Source organism: Sander lucioperca, chromosome 18 (genome assembly GCF_008315115.2).
Source record: "Sander lucioperca isolate FBNREF2018 chromosome 18, SLUC_FBN_1.2, whole genome shotgun sequence".
NCBI lineage: Eukaryota > Metazoa > Chordata > Actinopteri > Perciformes > Percidae > Sander > Sander lucioperca.
In genome coordinates, this window is record NC_050190.1 from 3,489,974 (window position 1) to 3,512,209 (window position 22,236).

At 40.5% G+C, this 22,236-nt stretch overlaps 1 protein-coding gene across 1 annotated transcript in view; it reads right to left on the minus strand.

Moving 5' to 3' along the window:
• LOC116036831 (transcription factor IIIB 90 kDa subunit-like) overlaps positions 1-22,236 on the minus strand; it is a 125,496-nt gene that overhangs the window by 100,391 nt on the left and 2,869 nt on the right. The window contains exons 2-5 of the mRNA XM_031280495.2: positions 21,247-21,455; positions 16,987-17,067; positions 10,389-10,562; positions 5,629-5,660 (exon numbers count right to left, since the gene is read on the minus strand). Coding sequence (XP_031136355.1) covers positions 5,629-5,660; positions 10,389-10,562; positions 16,987-17,067; positions 21,247-21,430 — 471 coding nt within the window. The 5' untranslated portion in view covers positions 21,431-21,455. The remainder of the gene's footprint in view (positions 1-5,628; positions 5,661-10,388; positions 10,563-16,986; positions 17,068-21,246; positions 21,456-22,236) is intronic.

The window sequence follows — 22,236 nt, forward strand, 5'->3', positions numbered from 1 at the left end:
AAAAACTATCAATTGACCAAGAAAATAACCAAGAGCAGCAACCCTTGCTAATTTTATATTTCATTTTGGCAAGTTCTTGGTGAGATTCCAACTATCCTGATTCTAAAGTAGATAACAAAACCCCACAGTCCTCAGGACTAAACCTAGCTGGAACTAAAATGAGGCCTCAGCAGTCGAGTTTGACAAATCAAGTGGGGATCGTCCAAAGTTAAGTCATTTTTTGTATGAATTTCCTCTTTGTGTTACAATCCCTCCACAGCAGCTCAGCAAATAAACACTATATAGGTTTACACAACTAGAAAAGTTTGTTCCAAAGGCGTGTGAGTCTTTCATTTAGATCAGGGCTTCTACAGGTTCACAAAGTTAAATAGTTTTAATACCAAATAGAATTAAACTGAATATCCGTTTTACAATACCAGAAAACGTATGATGGAAATCCAGTAGGGACGATGTGGCCTACCATTAGTTACATTTTTTCAGTACTTTCCAGCCTTATGTAACAATAATTCCTATGATGATTTAAGATGACAATTTAAGATTGCTACAGAGAAACAGCAAGAAATGCATGGATGGATTAAAAAATGAACAGTTATTAAATCATCATGTTCATCCAAGTTTTTCCTCAAATCGACATTTGCACATATTAGTTTCCTAGCTGCAGTAGTGACAGTGTTTGCTGCAGGTCTGATGAAACTCCACAAAAAAGGATTAAACAGCCTCCTGCAGCACAATCCCACTGTTGGAACAATCCCACTTTTAGTTTAGATGTGTGTAACATCTCCCCTGACAGCCTGCAATCGGATATAAAACATTTTGTAGCGAACATTACTGCCTACAGCGGGCAGGAGAAAATATGCAAGACAATGCAATTAAATCTTTTTAATACCTTCTAAGCCAGAAACAGATGACCTGTTAGATAGACTTGAATTAATGTGAAGCTATCCTTTAACCACTGCTGTGTTTGAGAAGTTTAGTTAACTAACAGATTAGAATTGAGAGAAAAAAAACCTGTTTATATTTTTCAAAATAAGGAAGGACATTTTCAAACAATATTGAATTCTTAATTTGGATAAATTGGGGTAATGAAACATAAACATTTCAAACGCTCTGGTTTAGGATGGGATGAGGAAGTTGCATGTGCAGTTAAACTAGGCTACGCAGCGAGAAGCCTGGCTAGTTGGTGGTGGATGATGCGTCGGTGGATGGGTGGATGAGGGCAAGTGTGTCATCGGGGTTATCACAATGGCACCTCCCCTCACAGATGTTTCATTGTATTTAACCCACAACACCTCCAGAAGGCTGGGCAGTAAATTCTGGCATCCCCCCGACCTGCCCCTAATCTATCTGAAAGGATCTAAGGATGAATACTGTCGAATAACAAAGACACAGGGCTGCACATCTATCATTTCCTCCACAAATTATCAGCATTACAGCCCAGAATTAAGTTCTGGTGTGGCAAGCTAAAGCAGAAGGGCAGTGAAAGCTGCAGGATCAGGTCATGAACTCGGGTCAGATGTCTGTCATTCCTTCAGACTGACCGGCCAGACCTCCGGGGCTCCAGGCCGAGGGATAGCAGACAGACGGACTCTTGCTCTCAGCCCCCTCTGGAGTCGGGCAGGGACACAGATGCTCCTCTGCTATTCTGGGAAGTAAGTTCCAGCAAGGAATGTATACACAAAGGCAGAAATGGTGGTGGAGAAGTGGAACAAGTGCCGACGCTTTAAAGCTAGACGGCCTGATTACAGCTCAACAGATCATTACATATGATTGTTAGTCTCAAGAAACTCCGGAACAAAATCAACACCTTTACAGCATCTTAAAGCTACACTAAGACAACGACTCAAATGGATACGTTCTCCAGAGCGATTTAGCGTCTTTCAGCTCGATGTCTTGGTTTATGACCTGCAACAAGTACCACGTCTTTTGTTTCCAAGCCTGAAACTGACTCCTCAAAAATAAAATGCTTGCTGTACTCAACTCCTTTTAGTAACAGACATGACCCTGCTCTTTTCTGAAAGAGAGTTCTTTGGAGTTTACTAACACAAAGTTAATTTTAGTCAAAGTGATACTGAACTAAATTTACAGCGGCACAAACATGGTGATGTCAGATCTTTTACTGCCCTGTCTTCTATGCTCTAAACTACTTCTGTTGGAGTGATACCTGGATCGTGAAATGGTTTTCACTGGCAGAATTAAAGTAAATGATAATGTACATTTTGTAGACTTTTGAGTAAAAATTTAACGGGATGCTGCCCGCTAAGGGGTTAACCTGTTCGGGTTCAGTCTCAGCGCTCTCATCAACGTTGCTTTGAGACACAGCAGGCAGCTTTTTGAAGCAAAAAAAGCTCCAATAAACTTGACTGTATATCTGCTCAGCTTTCTACATCTCAGCATTTACTTTGGTAAGTACGATACATTAAGGAAAAGAATAACTTACAAAAGTCAGAAAATGATATGCATACCAACTCAAATGTCTTCACTTAACTGTAAAGGATTATAAAAGGTGCAAGGGATTGAACACCATTTAGCATATGTTTATTATTCCCAAATAAGATGCAGATTTGAACTGTAAATATAGCATTATTTTTATTTTATTTTTCATAAATATATATAGAACTTTACATTAGGTGTGTATCAAATTCACTACTCTGATGAGTTTTGTTCATTGCGAATAAATTGCTGAATATGACAGCGTCTGAAAACTTTTCTACTTTGATATTAGAAGCAGTGAGACTGAGCTCAAGGCTTTGAATTCAATTTAATCATCACTTTGAACTGCCGGCGGTGGGGCTGCTTGTAGATGGAATGGAGAATCTGAAGAGAATTGATCCCCCTCTCCACTGCAGGGCTAAGTGAAACTTTCCAGGTCGAGGGGTCAAAACTCAAAGCGCTCTACGATCAAAAACACTGGCAGTTACCCGATACTTCACAGCAGAGTCTCAACAGGTGGAAGAGAAAAACTTTCAATTAAAGGATTCCTGAGGAGACCCGTGTGACTGAGGGCTGCTCCAGTTATATTAGTGAGCATCGACAACTCTCTGCTAAAGACAGAAACTACCATAGATTACAGAACCAAACAGCTTCTGTCAACAAGTCAACAGCTCCACTGCACCAGAGGAAGATGGTGAAGGCACCCAGGAAATCTGATGCTGACATTTGCCAGATAAAAATCTGGTTGTCTGCTTAGTTAAATTAGAGTTTGGTAGATGTAATCCTGTGTTTGGATACTATACTTTTATTTCCTCTCTCCGAAATATTGGACTGGATGTGTTCACACAACCTTTCTGGACCAAATGCTGCCGATACACATCAACTTAAAATCTAATAAAAGTTACCAGGATTCAGTCGAAATTCCCTCTGGTTAAAAAATAAACTATCATGCCTATCCCAAAAAAACTAAATGAAATTCTTTAAAGTGGATTTCTTGATGTAAAGTGGCTCACATATACAGTAGGTCAAGGGTTTAGTTCCACTTTGAAATCTGAATCTAGTATCAGAGCTGAATCCTTATTAAATCTCATCCTTGAAGAGAGAAAAAGATGCCTTCTTCATGCTACTGGAGTGGATGGTTGAGAACACAAAAATATAAAAATAAAGTCTAATTGGCCCACGTGTCTTGCTAATCGAGTCTTGACATACTGAACCCGAAACACTAAGTAGTCCATTTTCCACACAGCTTCGTCAGGATAAACCCAGTGCACGGGAGAAAAGCTCAAAATAATTAAATAAAATAGTATTTCAAAAAGTTTATAAATACAACTCAAAGATCAACTTTGCAAGACCTACACACGGATAAATGAAACGGCACCCTAAAATATATACAACAGATGAAAATAGCTTTCTGCCTCATTTACAGTTGCTACAGTTCAACAATGAGGATTGTCCCTGAACTAAACTTAATTATGAAACCGTCTCCACTGTAGCCAAATGTCCACCTAGAAAACTATAGGATGAGAGGATTCTGAACACTGTCCAGAGATCAAATAATGGCCCGAGGAGACCCCTGGCAGACTGAAAGTGTCTGAATATGTGCACAGTATGCAGGATCATCTGCATGTTTGCTTTCCAAAGCACCTGTTGCTCAATACTCCGCATGTGTGCAGAGATATGCATCTTATGTTGAAAACATTCAGAGCATGTGATCGAATGAAGAAAATCTGGAACGCTTATCACATTAGCAGAAAACAGCTGATTTTTACAGCCAGTATTGATCTCGCCCCTGACCAATGTGCTTATTCCACGTGATTAACTATGTGGCGGAGACTGACAAAGCTCCCCGTTCATCCAAACAATGCAAAGCAGACCAAGCTGCCTGGGTGCGGATTCAATAAAAATGTGATTGGTGGAGTATGGCCTCCCCACAGCCAAAGCAGCAACAGCAGCAGTCTAAATGCTAGACATTAATAACCTCCACAACCCCACCCACCCAAAATCCACTCCTAATCCACTCCCAGCCTCCTCATGCCTGGGTGTGGACGATGGGGGAGGGGCCGCACGGCTACTCCAGGACAGCTGGGTGCATAAAAATAAAAGCCCCTGACCAGCTGTGACTCGGAGAAATGTCCCACCACCTCCAGCACCACCACACCCCTGACTCACTGTGAATCCGCTGCCATTAAATATGCAGACAAATGGAGGGCTTTCTAAATTTACACATGCACACGCACGACTCAAGTTTAATTACATGGGTGAAAGTCTGAATGCAAGATGACTACAGGACCAAGTGGTTAGGCAGAGGTGCATTATGGGACTTGTGGTGAGTGGTAGGAGTATGTATTTAATGGCTGCTATAACAGGGTGGGCTTCAGCACACATTAAAGACAGAATTAAAGAGTTCAAAGTCTGGAAAAGTTATTTTAACATTAGCTTTTATAGGCTTATTTTCACAGATTATATGACGATAAATGGTGACTCGATCAAAAAACAGCAGTGTTTAAATTACAGTTGCACCAAGTAGTCAATTCATCTAAAAATTCAAATTAATTGGCAACTCTTGATAACGGATTCATCATATAACTAAATTTTCAAGCAAAAAATGCCATGTTTTATGGTTGAAACTTCTTATAATAAAGTATACATAAATGTTACTTTTTCAATGTGAGCACTCTACTGTATGTACTCAAAACCTGGTAAGAACTCAACTGTACGTGTAAGGCAGAGCCTTTGTATTAAGGTACAGGTTTTAGGATTTGATGTTATACACAGGGTACTCATGCCTCCATCAAATTGTACAACATTTTCACAAAATGAATCGTCAATCGATTAAAGAAAGAGTTGCAGAAATAATTTGATTAATCTAATAAAAATGTAATTGATCTGCAACCATTTTGACAATCGATTCATGATTTAAGTCTAATATTTGATGGTTTCAGGTCCAAAGGGAGAATTTGCTGCTACTTCTTCTTGTCTTACATTATGCTATTAAATATTTGGGAACTTTTGGACTGCTGTTCGACTAAACAAGACATTAGAAGACATTACCTTGGGGCTCTAAGAAATTGTGATGGACATTTTAAACTATTTTCTAATTAATCAAGAAACTAAATGAGCAGAATAATCAATAAAGAAGATAATCATTAGTAACAGCTCTAGCTTTAATTTGACTGTCTTGAAAGTCTTGAAACTTACCTGCAGGAGATCACTGAGGTCCAGCAGCATGTCTGAGAGAGACTGATTAAGGAAACTAAACCAAAACAGTAACGGTTGTAAGTTAAGTTGTGACGATTTTCTTTTTTGCCCAGGTAGGACAGACAAGTGAGAAACAGAAAGGTCAGATGACATACAGTATAAAATCCCTTTGTGTGACTGAGCCCACATCAGACTCCAAACTGGTCAAATCAGACAACATAAACATTCATTTAAAGTATACTAGCACACTACATACTCAAGAACTAGTACTGTACTGGTGAGCTGCTCTGGCTTACCAGTCAGTCAATCTTTTATATTAAATGACCGATTTTAGGATTTGACATTGGAAAATAAAAAGCTACTTTTGTCCCAACCAAATCTTTTTGCACTGAATCCTTTAATAAAGGTGTTGGTTAATAGTCTGACCTGACACTTATTTTATTTTTTATTATTGAACATAATACAGCAGTACAGCGCATACTGAGGCTACAGTAAGCCAACACTGAAATAAGTAACTGGAATATAGTATATGAAAACAGAATAGCTCTGTTTTAAGAAAATATAACTTAAAAGGTTTTCTTTGATCCTTTCCAAATTATTATGAAAAGTATTGTTTTTTTTTTTTTTTTTGCAGAACAGTGTCCTGTGGATCTGCTGTGGCAGAAAACTTTGGGAAAGATTCATACAACCTCTATCTACAGCATGAACAAAATACTTGAGTTTAGGATCTGTCAGGTTAACCTGTAAGTAAGTAAGTGGCAAAACGGCCACTAACGACAGACGGGAGGGGGGTGCTCTGGTACGTCGGTTATTTCATAATCTGATGGTTAGCAGTGTCTGAATCCAGTTACGTCCACCTTATTTTCAATAGTTTTAACATTTAAAATATTTGCTTTCAAGCCTGCATTCACATAAAAACACTTAACATCTATAAGGGTATTTTATGGCTCTCCACCTGCACAGTGGACACCGGTGTAACGTTGATGATGAAACAAAATAAGTGAAAGACGTTGAGCTCGGGCAGCTGTGGCAGTAAATCTAATGACACTGAAGCGTCACCTCTGACCAGACGGCTCTTCTAAATATACTGACAGACCTGTGGCTCCCCCACTGTGACCACACGCACGCACGCACGCACCATCAGCCTCTGGACATCCCACCCTCCCAAGACCGTCCCCCGCTTGGACGTCAGTCTCCGTGGCGACAGCGTCTCCGTGGCGACGGGTGCACCTATCTCCGGGCTGCCAGAGTGGATTAGCGGGGCTCCTCTGAAAAAGGCCTCACAATGGAATTAGCAGCAGCAGCGCAGATGAAATGGAAAACATTATCTCAGCGCACGCTGTCTGGAAATTACAGGAAAATAAACGACAGCAGGTCCTTCAGCACATCTGGGTCCACTGAGGGGGAAACAAAATGTTTACACCTTTAAATAGTGCCACAGGAAGGACGATCCCAATGACTCACTTATTTAAATGTCCAGGGAAATGAATGCTTGAACTGGAGCAGATGCTGCATTTAGAGAGAAAGTATCTGCTTCTGTCTTTACAGACGTAAACTCTGACAAATGTCTAAATGTTTGATTAATGTGGGTGATAACATCACAGCATCTCCGCCGTCTTTCACTGGTTTTCCTACTACAGCCGATTAATATTTAAGATTGCAACCACACAATCTTTGTTATAGTTTGACACAGTATGCTTTATCCTATTCAACATTAACATGGTTATTTTAATGACAGGGCTCTAACATCACTTTTTTCACCACCATCCTGAAGTCAAACCGTCCCAAAGAAAATGCTAACTGTCCTAGTTATTTAAAAGGCTGTGCTACAATGCAATTATTAGCTAATTAAAAGTGATATGTGACATGAATAAAACTTCCACGGTGGCCGCCGGTTAGAAGGCGCAAAATCCCACCACCGCGTAGGGACGACATTGTGACTTCCTGACAGCTGCGACAGGTACGCTGCTTTCAGGTGTCACTGTTCATCTTCCCGCTCTCTCGCAATTCTACCATGACAACTTTTGTCAGAGATTGAGGTTATGGTTTAATCGCAGTTGTATTTTATTTTAGGCTAAGGTCTACCTTCTGTCACGCAACCATCCTGAAATCAAACATTTTACCATCCCTGATCTCTTTTTTCCCCGTCGCCAGGATGGCGGAGACCCTTCACTTAAGGTGCTGTACTCAACATTCAGAACATTAATATAGCAGCAAACTATTTTTTATGTAAAGTATATGGTGGGGTAAAGGCGCCCTGAGCGGAAAATGGAGTCACACTCCATCGCTGTGTGTTGTAATCCGAGCTTCTCTGTTCTTTGTTCCAATAGCCAGTCCAGCCGCACATGCATGCGAGTGCACGTGCCCATGGAAAAAAAAGTAGGTATTTTAGGTATATCTTAACTTTTCTCCTCACAGCACGTTCGATGATGTGGTAATTGTGGTTTCTTAGAACTTTTTTGTTTCAGCCATCATTCTAATCAGTAATAATAACAACATTGTTCTGTCGGATCGTCCGACTGCTCATGTTTTCTTGCCTCGTCTAACGCTATCTTAGCGATGTTGCAGCGTTCCCTTAGCCTGCCGAGGATTGATAGAAGGGGGGGTGTCCTCTGAGTGACCAGTGACAAGGTCCGCCCGCTGTAGATCCAATCACATCACATTAGGGTGGGACTTGGTGCAAAGGGGTTGGTAAAAATTACACCTGAGCTACCGAAAAATGTAAACAGACATCTTGTCTGAGGTACAACAAACGCAGCTTTCTTCTCAAGAAAAGCTTTAAGTGCATCCGATTGTTCTTTTGGTGAAAATATATTGTCCAGTTTGTTCCAATACCGTTGTGATAGCAGCTTCAACAGAGAGAGTTCATAACTGAATGATGGCCACATTTTTATTTAATTGTTTTATTGGATACATACACTTGTCAGTTTTGGGGACAACTTCCCTTATTGAAGAAAAGGAAGCGGCAACCGAAAGCAAAATGCATGGAGGAAGGAAGGTTAAGGGAAGTCCGGTGTAGGAAGAAGGAATGTCACAGAGACAAAAAGGTGGATGAAAGCAAACGGACTGTCCGGTTTGCCGTGAGGTTGGTCCTCGTTAAATTAAACTCCAGATGTAGACGGATGTTTCTTTTTACACTCTGTTCTCCTTCTGCCTTTGTCCCGATTCTCCCCTGAGACAACATTACAGACTCACTCAGCTGTGGAAAAGGAAGTGAGCAGAGCTATTTTTACCCTGGGCTCAGTCCTCTAAACACGGACACACACACACACGGACACACACACACGGACACACACACACACGGACACACACACACACACACACACACGGACACACACACACGGACACACACACGGACACACACACCTCTTCGCCCCGCTTTCATTAGGTAAACCTATCCCGGCCGTCCTGCGCTGCTGTTACATAACACATTTATCCTTAGAGGCGAAATGAGTCGGGAGTAAACCGACAACGGTGCAAAAACAGCCCTGCTTATGAAAAAACCATGAACCTAAAGGTCCCATTATCCCGATGATGACGCATCGCTCTCGACTTCAATAAGCTGCCGTTAGCAGATTATGAAACATTAAGAAAGGCAGTGACGGGGGTCTCAGCCTCCGCACATCAAAAGTAACCTGCACACTTTGATGTGCCGTCCTCCATCAGTTTCAGATGCACGTTGGCAAAATTAGCATGCAACTTTGTCTCAGCTCTTTGTCTTAGATCAAATAAAAAGTGTCTCATACAGGAAACAGCTCTTCATTTGTGGAAGTCTTTGATCAGGTTTACTTTCAGAGGAGATTTTTCCTTTTTGTTACAACATTTAACTATACTAGACACACAGAGTCCACACATGCAGGGATGCTGCTTTAGGTGCTGCTTTTGCTTGTGTTGTTTGTGCTCGCTCTCTATTTACAGGCTTATGGCATATAGAGCAGAAACAATTAGTGGATTCATTAGTAAGTCAATCAACAGAAAACTATTTAGATAATCAAGCAATTGTTTTAGTAATTTTTTAAGCAAAATAATCGCTTGTTTTTAGCTTCTCAAATATGAATATTTAAAGCTGATTTTTTTTCTTTGTTTTTCATGATAGTAAACTGAATATGTTTGGGCTTTGGACTCAAACCAAAAAAGGAATTTAAACACTATTTTCTGATACTTTATAGATCAATGATTAATTGGTGATGACTTGTTAGTTGCAGCATAGTGACTAGATGTCTTAGCTCGGCATGTCACATTAATATGTGACATGCTAACGCATGTTCCAAATAAGCTAAGCTACTATTTCACATTTGTGTACAAGTTGTAGAGTTAAACACAATTTAAAATTATTTGCATGCTTTTCACAAAAACAGACAGACGTTACACAGACGACTGCATACGAATGGACAAAAGTGTTTCAGTGCAGCAGTGATGCTATTGGTCAATCCTATTCTTTTTTACTTTATGTGTGTTTTAGGACTACAGTTTCAATCGTGCTTTGGGTGATATAAACAGGAAGTATAATGTTGTCACAGAGTCAGTAAATTAGCTGCGGGCTAGGCCTATATTTATTGACATTTTTGCGAGTCCTCACTCAGAAAATAATTAACTAATCCCGATGTACCTGCACTACTTTGATACTGTAGAAAATGTCTCAACAGATTTATGGAGTTTTGTGTGCTATAACCCATTTGTGCATCATGGTCTAAAATCCGTGTTGAATGTACTTTCTATCTTATTAACCATTATCAAAACGTTTTGATAGGAAAGGATACGTGGCGTTCCCTCGGTGCGGCAGACCAGGTAGAGACATGCAGCAACGACGTGGGCCGACTTGCGGCCAGTGGTCAGGTGTTTCATGAGCGCCATCTTGTAGAAGTTCAGGGCCGTGTCCAGACAGTGCTGGTTCATCTGCAGCTGGTGACCCAGAGTGTTGATGTTATGTCGTGCTGGAGAGACACACACACAAAAAAGCATGTCAGCTCACAGAAACATTGCAACCATTTTCCATTAAAACATGTACAAGTATTCAGCATCACGTTTGCTTTAGGGCTGTCAACCAACATTCTAAATTCAAATATATATTTTATTGTGAAAAGAAAAGGCAGTGCTATCTCCCTTGCAGCTGGGCTGCTGCTCCTTGTGTAACGTCAATATAAATACATCCATTGTAATGCCTGGTTGAGCCCAGCCAGTTGCCGTTTTGATTACATTTCTGTCATGGGGACGGGCTACCAGAAGTAAACAAACAAGGGTGAAGAAGAAAATGCCACAAAGACAGCAAGGAAAATGTCTAACTGGAGAGAAGATAAGATTAGGGAACTTCTGTTGGTAATTTCCACAGACAAATTCAAGGAATGGCAAGAGACTCGGTTGTTTATGATCAAATTTCAAACCGGCTCTGTGATTGCTCTGAGAGAGAGAGAGAGAGAGAGAGAGAGAGAGAGAGAGAGAGAGAGAGAGAGAGAGAGAGAGAGAGAGAGAGAGAGAGAGAGAGAGAGAGAGAGAGAGAGAGAGAGAGAGAGAGAGAGAGAGAGAGAGAGAGAGAGAGAGAGAGAGAGAGAGAGAGAGAGAGAGAGAGAGCCGGGGAACGTTCAATCTCAGCCGTTGTGAAACGGTGTGCAACTGCTTTGAGATCATAGACTGTAAATATTAAGTCTATGTTTGAGATATGTTTTCTCTCGTTTGGTGGGTGTGTCTCTAGTTCATTGGCTAAGGTCACTGGTGAGACCCAATCAGCAGAGACGTGTCTGTAAACTCGTGGTGATAAAAAGGCAGAGCTTGCTTGTGGTTTGTCTATTTGTGTACCAACACACTCCACAAACCTGTATGAGTGTAGCTGTGTGTATGTATATATATATATATATATATATATATGTGTGTGTGTGTGTGTGTGTGTGAGGATCTGAGCTCATCACGTCTAGTCATGCCTTTTAACTTTCAGATCTGTAAACAGCAGATTTCACACACGCACGCACCTCTGGATCTCAGTTTTCTGTTCTGAATCTGTTTGTCGTCATTCCAGTCGAGACGTGAAAGTTGATCAAAATACATTTAATAAAACAATCTCACCACAAGGTTCACTTAGTAGCTCTGGAGCTTTCGATTCTATTTCATTCTTCAGCAGATGAAAAATGCCCAGTTGTCGTGGAAATGTACATTTTTTACACTTTTAAGGCACAATTGACAAGAATTGTTTTAAAATCACTCAGAAAAACTACAAACTAAAAGATGCCATTTAAAGACTGTAAGAAAACAGCAGGTTCAGCTTTGAGGGGAAAAAAGTAAAAAAAAAAAAAAAAACATTCTAAGGTTTTTTGTATAGTTGTCACTATACAAATGTATTCTGCTTGATAAATCTTATTTTCCTTAATTTTAAGCAATGCCAAATCAACGTTTGATTGTAAACAACTGAGCTTTATGAATACGTTTTGTCAAATGAGATTTAATTAAAAAGGACCACTCAACACTGCTTCCTCCAGCTCAAAATCCCTTCACTTTATAGAAGACATGCAGTACAGAAATACATGAGATTAATACAAATAAATATAACCCAAAGAAGCCAGACACAATCAGAAACAAACAAAAGACCTAGAGGCAAGAGACCAATGAAAAAAAAAGAAAAAATAAACTCACAGCTTCGTAGAAATGTAGTAGCATGAGATACAAAATAAGGTTTGTATCTGTTGCTTTGGTTTCAACCCAAAAAAGTGAACTGCTTCCCCTCATTACGACCAAGTTTGAGTCACAGATTATAAGTAGGGCAGACTCAGACTCAGCTGTAATTATTAAAGAAATGCAAAACTTAGTTTCCTGCCCTTTACGTTACTCTTCAGCTCAAACCCCCAAAACAGTGACTGATTCCTTCAAAGGAGGCTCTAAATATATAAATAACACCTTAAAACATGTATATGATCAAAAACTGGGACACTCTGAAGCAGAGTGGCATTTATACATCCACACGGGATGATCAAAGTATCTGGGGGGCTGTTTGTACCAACACCTACATACACCTGGATTAGAAAACAGGTGATTTATGGCCACCAGTCACACACATGCAGTCCAATTTAACCCACATCACCACCAGAAAGAACATGTTGTGTTTGTTTATCACAGAGGCCACGAGTGAAAGTTTATTCTTGTCCTTGAGTTAGTAGCTGGAGCGCTGTCTGTGCCCCTGTTTACACTGGGTTTTAAATTGCATTTCGGTGATCCAAACACAAGTGGACAGCCGACACATGGCCGTTCACACCCGTATGTACCACGCGTCTCCAGCTGAACACCTGTGTTCTGATTTCCTTACTGGCTAAGTCACGTCCACCAGAAGGTCAAAGGGCCCCGTGCACAGTTATAACGTCCACGCTAGTGCCAGTCATGTTGTGTCGGTACAGCTGGAGATACCGCCGTCAGCAGAATCCAACACATCTCCTTCCAGAGGGTTTGATGGACGGTCTGCAACACTTCGTCAAACAGCAGAGTAAAACCAGTAACAGCATCAACTGGGACGGGGTCAAAGTCCTCGACCAGCGGACGCCAGAGAAAGATTAAGAAGACGTTTACCTCCGGCTCCAGAGACAAGCTTGGAACTTCGTTGACGTGGTAACAACTGAATCATCTCCATGACAACCGAATCATTCCCACGACAACCAAATCATCCCCACGACAACCGAACCATCTCCATTCACCGATGAAGACAGTGAGATGTGGCTGGAAGCTTCAGAGAAAAGCCAGTAAGTGGACCTTGAGTTAAGATTATTACATCAAATCACTGTTTGTCTCAAAATTACAAAGCGTTAACTGCAAATTCATCGGACACCAACATCTTGTCCTTACCGGTAGGTAAAAGCCCAGTTCATGGCTTGAAGGAATACTGTAGTTCGACATTTTGTTGAAATATGTTTGTGCATTTTGTTGCCAAGTTGAGAAGATTGACACCAACCACTTTTATGTCTGCACAATAAATATTACACTAGCAGCCAGTTAGCTAAGTTTAGCATTAGGCTGGAAAAACGCCTTCTATAAAACTCAACAGGTTGCATACTTCATACAAATAAACCAGATATAGCACATGAATTTAGTTATATTTACAGGCAAGCTGTTTCCCCTTGTTTCTATTCTTAATGCTAAGCCAAGCTAACTGGCTTCAGCCTTATATTTAACCAACACATGACAGCTGTATCGATATACAGTATGCATATGTCTCAAAATGTCAAATAACTATTTCTTTAATAATAAGGCAGTAGTTTCAGCCATGGTGGAGCAACACATTTCAAAGTAATTTGATTTTTTGTAAAAAATCAATGTAAAACAAACTAGAATCACAGAAGATACGTCGCCTCATATTTTGGTATGAATATATCCACACACCTTCCAGCTAAACATCTAGATTTATGGGAATCACACACTCATTTTACTGCAGCTCCATTTTGCGATTCAGACAAAGTGTGTTTTTGCACATAAATCTTGCCTTTAAAGCTACAGTTAAATTCTAGCCGTAGCGTCCACACACTCACTGTGTACTGATACATGAGGGACTGGTCATACATTATTGTCCAACACAAATAAAGGAAGAGGTGGGGTTTGTGCTCCCAGATATGAATCAGTCGGCAGTGAGACTGAGGAGGAGGAGGTGCAGACGGCCGCTGGGGAAAGTTTGTGGAGGACAGAAAGAAAGAAGAGCTGTTCCTCTTATAGAGACGCCTGCAGACTCACAGAGGGTCATAAACACACACACACACACACACACACACACACACACTATTCCCACTGCCACACTGGCTAACACACACACACACACACACATAAAACTTGAGCTTACACACACACTTAAAGCTTCAGTGGAAAAAAAAAACACCAGAATTTGAAGTAGAGTGAGACCTCTTCCCGCAGCTCCCATGATAAATCGTCTGGAGCGGGGTTACACCCATTGTTAGCCTCCTGCCTGGTCTCTACCAGCATGGTGGTGGTTATGAGATTCTGTATGATGTGGGACATACTGTATAAAGCTGAGTGAATGTAGGGTTACTTTAAGTTGGTAGTATGACTCACTGTGCCCATGCATACATCATGCTGTACCAAGATCTTCTGACGTCAGATTTGTGTTGTAATAAACTAGAGGCTTGTCGAGTTTATTGTATTGTTGTTCATCAAAGTGAAGATTGACCAGATCCCTGTAAGCCATGACGGTGAGCCAGCATGAAACCAGCTGGCCTTAATGGAATCATTTTTAATTAAACCTGCTATGACACGCTGTGAGAAAGGTACATTAGTGAGCTGCTGGTGGACGGTTTTGTACATTTGGACAGAGCCAGGATAGCAGTTTTCCAGTCTTCATGCTAAGCTAAGCTCAGCTAACCATCTCCTGCTTCATATCACCGTGCAGAGCAGTATTGAGCCTGTTATCTCAAATCTCATTCCCACCGTAATAAGCATAAACTATTGCTTTAAAAGCAGTGTGTGACATTGATTTATATACACACATGCATATAATCAAACAGCATAGAAAACATATCTTAACAAAGCCTCTACATGCACGCAAACACACCCAATTACAAGCCAAATATAAAGTAGTATATAGTATCGTATTCCCCAATCCTCATCCTCCTATCTTCCCTCACACACAAACACTGTGACTCAACTAATCCCCTATCCCCACACACACACACACACACACACACACAAGCGTCTGCTGCAGTCTGACAGCTCTGTGGCCCCGTCGCTGAAACATCAGCGGCGCAGACGGCCGTCGCAGCAGCAATCAGCTGCTCAGACTCTCTGGCCGGCAGCCAGCCAATCAGCCGAGCGGTTTTCCCCCCCGTCTCTTTCAACAAGTTGTTGTTGATGTTATGGGTGTAGCATATATCGTTCACGATAATTCCGGTATAATTTTTTTATATGATAAAAAAATGTATATTGTGATACTTGTTGATGTAAGGGCGTCATACACACAGCAACAACAAGCATGGCTGAAAGCCAAATTGCTACCGGCTCCACTGGTTTAACGTCAGTCATTGTTCTGAGTTCATATCAATTCAAAATGACAGCAGACCACCTCAGAGTGTCACTTAGACAATATCAGGACATTCTGATGTGGAATTTCAACAGAACAGACAAAACAGCTATGGTATTTTAAAGAAACTATCAAGATATATATTTTATATTGCATAATAGTCCCCTAAAAATAGACAGATATTAATTATTAGCCATATCGCCCAGGCCTAGTTGAGATAAAACAGCTGTGTCAGGTTGAGGTGCGGGGGACACCACAGAGAAGAAGAACGAGGAAAAGGAAAATTTAGAGCCTGACAGGTATTTATCGACAGGGGCTACATTATCAGCTCACACTGGTTTATCACAGGGAAAGAAAAATCACAGAGAGAAAAGCTGCAACTCTCTTGGAACAGGGGAAGGGGGGCTATTTTTGTTCCACTACACTAAAATATCACTCTCTGCCAAAATCCAAATGAGAGAAGCTCTCAAGAGAAAAATGTAGCTGTGCTCATCTGTACTAGGGCTTTCACTTTTTTTTTAATTTGAAAAATGTTCATGTTGCTCTCAGCGCTCTCACGGCATCTTTATCAGAAAACCACCACTGTAGACCTGCTCAGCAGCAAACAGCAGACAGACGCAGTAGTGTCTAGTGTAGAGAGACTAGCTGGTGGACAGAGTGGAGCATTTAGATAATAAAGACAGATATTTAACCTAAAAACACTTTAAAGAATGAAATTAAGTTAATAAAAAATGTATTAGGAGACGTGAGGTGAAAGAAAGCTTCTTCTGGGACTTAAGGTGCATTTACTGTGAGGGGTTCTTTGAACAAACAGGATAAAAAGATTCAAGGTGAATCAGCCAAAAGAGCCTTTAATTACTCGGCTGCCGTGGCAGACGAGGTTATAAACCAACGTGTTGCAACACAGCTGCTTTTTGAAGACAACACTTGCACGCAATACAGAATAAGTGAGAACAATATTTATATGAAGGCACATGAACTAAGGCTGCAACTTTGCTGATTTTGAACATCATTAGCGATGCTTTCCTGACGTTAAATTGCAGCCTCTTCTGTAAAGTCTTCATCTCCTCTTTGGCAATAAATGTTGACTTTACTAGATTATCCTACTTTATGTGCTTATTTAATGTGTCTATAAAACAAAAACTGTGCATTACATGTGTATAAATGATGATCCTGACCCTCAACTACTCCTATTTTTGACTTCTATGCGTGAAACAGAAAGCAACAAGACAATCAAGTAACACAAGTCACATTATCAAAAGACTCAAACTTCACTATCAGGAGGACCAAAGCCGTTTCAGTGTGCAGCAGGGGCTCTGGTAGATTGTAATGAAGGCATGTGGCGCCCTCTGTTGGTCACTCACCTCTCTGCAGCGTCTTAGCTCTTGACTCCCTCCCCATTCCCGTGTAGTGTGCATCTCCAAAAGATGGGTTGAAATTTCCACCTGTAACAAAAGATCAGACAGACTCGCATCAGGACGGGAACTGAAAGAACTGTATTTTCCTTCTATTTCTATAAAAGTCGAAACCATTTACTTTTCTTTACTTGGACATAAATACCAAAAACAAATGCCGATTACATACATACATACATAAAATAAACGCAATACTATTTCACCATAGAGACATACCAAGTGTCTTCTATTCATTCAGCACAAATTCTGTATTTAAAAATGAATAAATCAAAATTACAGTTGAACGATATAAAAACACTTGAGTTGATAGACAACTAAACAGACTGGCACCTATTTTAATAATTGGTTTAATCATTTTAAGTCATCTTTCAATTATAAAACCCAAACACCTGATGGTTCCAGTTATTAAATCTGACACTTTAAATCAAACATTACAGTAAACTGAATATTTTGGGGTTTTAAAATGTTTGTTGGATAAAAAAAAAAAAAAGTAGTAGTATTAGTTTTGCAGACATCCCTTTGGGCTATGGGAAATGGTGAGGAGCATTTTTTTACTCTAATTTTGACATTTTACAGACGCATATTTGCAGGTTAATCGATAATGAAAATAATCTGTAGTCGCAGCTTTATAATAAACCTTTACTAACAATAAAGATGAACAGCAGACAATCTGAATTTGTTGGACAGTAGTCTGGCTCAACAGATGTTCATTGCTGGTATAAAGCCTGTCATCCGCGCCTCCCTCCCCTCTCCCTACCGACCAGGACGGTTGTGATTGGTTTAAAGAAATTTCCCACAATAGATAGGCTGTGTAGACCATACTCCAGCACTGACACAGCGCTGTGGAGACAGGTCTGGCAATGCGAGACTACCTGGGCTGTAAACTCTGGACTGTTTCCAGCAGCGGGAACTTCATTTAGATAAACCTTACTATTACAACACAAGTAGGGCTGCCACCATAGACTGTTAATATTAATGGACAACGCATCCGGTTCGGCAAAGTGCTGCAAATGCAGAAGTGCCTTAAACCTGCATTCTATCTGAATTCCAGCAGCGGGAGACACGTGTGGTTGCAAAAGGAGGTCGGTTTCTGCAGGGCCGGCTCTAGCCCTTTGGTTGCCCTAGGCGAGATTGAGTTTTGCGCCCCCCCACCTTAGTCTCGCATTGCCAGATCACAGTGCTGTGTCAGCGATAGAGTAGCAATGTATGTTCATTTTAGTTTCTGGCTTGCATGTAAGTTAGATGGCACCAACATTTGGTCTAATCAAAACTGGTCTGGCAACCCAAAGGCCAAGGTTTTGTTTCCATTTGTGTGCATGGTGACTTATGATGCGGGGGGGGGTCTGGGGGTCCACCCCCTGAACATTTTGACCATTTAACACTTCATTTCCTGCATTCAGGTGAATTTTTAATGCACCTATTTCTACCTTTTCCTGAATCAATTTATGCTGGAAATATCTTTATGTAAAGGCAAACTTAGATTACAATCCAAATATAAAAACATAATGAAATATTTAGCAGTAAGGCTCTCAGGCATTCTGTATTGCTTTCATCTATTTATTCTCCTTTGGATCAACTTTTCTAATTATATCTGAGTCAGCACACATGTAGCCTAGAGGCATCATTTACTCTTCCCTTCTCTTTTGCTTCTTTTGTTGGGGAAGTAACCTCCTTAAATGTGCACATGACAATTCACCTCAGTGATACATGAATTCATTTTAATGAATTAATAAACCCCTGGACTTTAATATTTCAGATGTGTTTGAGCAATATTTGTACTCATGTTCAAAACTTTGTGCACATTTAAAATATATCCCATCTGTGTTCTCTGAGATTTGGAGGAGTGATATTGAGAAAAATAAAGTTATAATAGGCTATTACAAGAATAAAGTCACTATATTTCTGAAAATAATCTACCTGCACCATAGCCTGCTGTGCATTTTGTGATTGCTCTGCTGATATGGTAGATTTCAGACCTTCTGACAGACACGGAGCCCCGTTTGGGTCTCTGAATGAGACAAAGTTTAGGGAAGTGGCTGCACGCTGCTCTACATCAGAGGTGGAAACCCGAAACTATGGCAGAAATACACAAAGCACAAACGGGACACATCTGTCGCAGCATGTCGACAGCAGAGCGCGTCCTTTATAAACCTGAAGCTGTACAGGTCCGTGGTCTGTGCCGCTGCTCGTCTCTATTGTTACAGCGAGAGTAGACACTATGCGACGCACAGGTCTGCTTCAGAGCTCCGTGTGTTTGAGTCTGACCCATAGACTGGAAACGTCACGTCAACTTCAAACTAAATCATTAGTTTGAAGTTTTCCCCCAATTAGGAAATTATCGACAATAATTATCAATTCAATCTAATAATCAGGTTGACGAGCAAACGTGTGGCTGAGAGGGCGCCCTAGGATGATCATGGTTAATAAACATGTTTTATTTCACTTGTCATTCTAATTCTATTATTAATGAGAAGTAGAGCTAAGGGCGACACGGCGCCCCCAACACATTTGACGCCCTAGGCAATCGCCTAGTTCGCCTATAGCAATCGCCGGCCCTGGGTTTCTGTAGAAGTCTATGAGAAAGTGACCCACTTCTCACTTGATTTATTACCTCAGTAAACATTTTCATAATGAGTTGATGGTCTCAATCGCTAGTTTTAAGTCTTCTGCAACACAGAATGATGTTCATTTTTTGAATTACGGTCTCGTTGATTTTAAAATCGGCGATAAAGCAGGGGGTGTTTTAGGGCATGGCTATAATGCGATTGCCAGTGAAAGTGTGTAACATAACATAGAGTGTAAGCAGCTCCTCCCTCACTACTCCCTCTCGTCTAAAATCGGCACATCTGCAACCAGGATGGCTGCGCCCGTAACGCAAACTCGACGACGGACAGCAGATCTCCACGAACCAATGGGTGACGTCACACATGCTCTGTCCATTAATATACAGTCTATGGCTGCCACCAACAATAGCCTGATTTTCACGATTAATTAACCTGCTATTTTTTAAGATTAGTCGTTAAGTCTATAAAATGTCTGAAAACTGTGAAAAATGTTGATCAGAGTCCAGAACAATGTCTTGTTTTGTCTGACTGACAGTCCAAAAAGATATAAAAAGATATACAATTTACTATGATAGGTAAAGTTTATTTCTAGAGCACATTTGAAGAACACTAGGAACAACTTTTTTATTAGTATCTGCCAATCAACTAATTGTTCCAGCTCTGAACCCAAGTATTGATGTATTATCTCAAACCTAAACTAAATCTCCGCTCTAAAACAATCCAACCGCACCCTCTAGTGGACATCTGGAGGAACTACAACACATTGAGCATGAGTCTGTGCAGACTCAGCAGGAGTGAGCCCGGCAGGCTGACGGTCAAAGATAACCTGGAGGTAAATGTTACACACTGATAAGCAGCTGTGGACGGACACACACGGACACACACACACACACACTTCTGACATGTAGAAACTCACTTGGTTCTCATCTTTATGTTTTATTCAGTTTCTTTAAAAAAAAAAAAAAAAAAATCACAAGATCAGTTCTTTCTTTAAAAACAGGACTGATACTGTTGTAGGTGGACTTTAACATTTGTTTTAGCGCAGGTGACTTTAGATTAAGCTATCACAAAAAAGTACAATTCAAAAATGTTTGGGGCTCTCATTTCCAATTTGAAAAACAACTCAGAAATACAATCAGAAAGGCAGAGACTTTAAGATCCAATCCAGAGAAACAACTTACAGTAAAAATATAGCTTTAACAGATCATAAAAATATGAATTATTATTAATAATAAAAAGGTCACACTGGCAAGTAACCGATTCAGAGTTTCTCTTGCATCTTGTTAAACTTTGTCCCTTCTGGCCACCATACTCCCTCTGGGATTGTAAGTTAATTGAATCATCAAAGCATGGCCTTTTTTACCAAGAAGGCTCCTCTATATTAGTGAGCAAAAGAAGCACATATACGTTACAAACTGCTCCAGTTAAACAGCCAGATTTTGGATCATTTTTCTATCCAGGAAACAATGAAGCAGATGTTTTGTGTGTCTTCCTAAAAAATAAGAAAAGTGTCACACAGTGAGACACTTTTAATTTATTAAGTCTACCTCCAGTGATCGACCCTTGGTGTGCGTTACTTTTCTATATTATATATTGATTATCTTTCTAAGCATCATCTGCGAAAAGCTCTTTTTCACGCTCTCACCTTCAGCAGAAACAAACTGTCCGACAGCCGACGAGCTGCCGCCTCCCGTCTCCACAAACTCCACCTCGGACACGATGATGTTGTCCTCCAGCACCGAGCCGCAGGTCATGCAGACGGCGTCGCCGCGGGCATGGTCCACGTCGATGTCCGAGCTGCCGCAGTTCCTACACACCTTGGAGCTCATGGTGGCGGACGGCGAGCCTCAAAGCCTGATGGGGAAACATCGGGGTAATTAAAAAAACCTCAGCATTAAGCAACAACAGTTACATGTATTTTTTGTAGATAATGGTCTTATGTGGATTTGTACAAACCCTTCCAGTGGTAGAAAGTAAACTAAGTACATTTACTGAAGTATTATACTTGCAGGAAGTACTTACAGTAATACATATTTGAGGTATGTTTGCTTTATTTCCATTTCATGACGATTTATACTTCAGAGGGAAATATTGTACTTTTTACACCACTGCATTTATTTGACAGCTGTAGTTACTCTACAAATGTAACATAAAAAACATTAAGAACATCCAAAATATTAAGCAAAAAAGGTCAGCTTTAAGCAACAAAAGTGAGATATGAGCAAATTTTTTCCTGTTTCTTTAACACAAAACTCCCGCCTAACGACAATTAAACAAAAAATTAAACTTGCATCAAAAGTTAAGCTGCTGGCCAACATGCAGGTAGGAGTTAAACACGGTGAGTGGGGGAATATTAACAGCACAAGTCATAAGTCACAAGTGAAGCCTGACTGTCTGAAGTTAAAACTTGTAATCGTTTCTGTATTTTTGGGATGATATTGTTATCAATAAAACCATATCAGATCTACAGAAATTACAATAAATACAATGACCCATACATAAACCTGGGTTCCCTCCGAGGTAAACTCAGTTTTTTGTTAATATTCGATTAAAAGTCAGAGCAAACCCTGTTTTCCTTGTTGGTTGAGTCGGCTGGGAAACCCCCAACTAGCGCGTGCCAATGTTGACAGTCAGG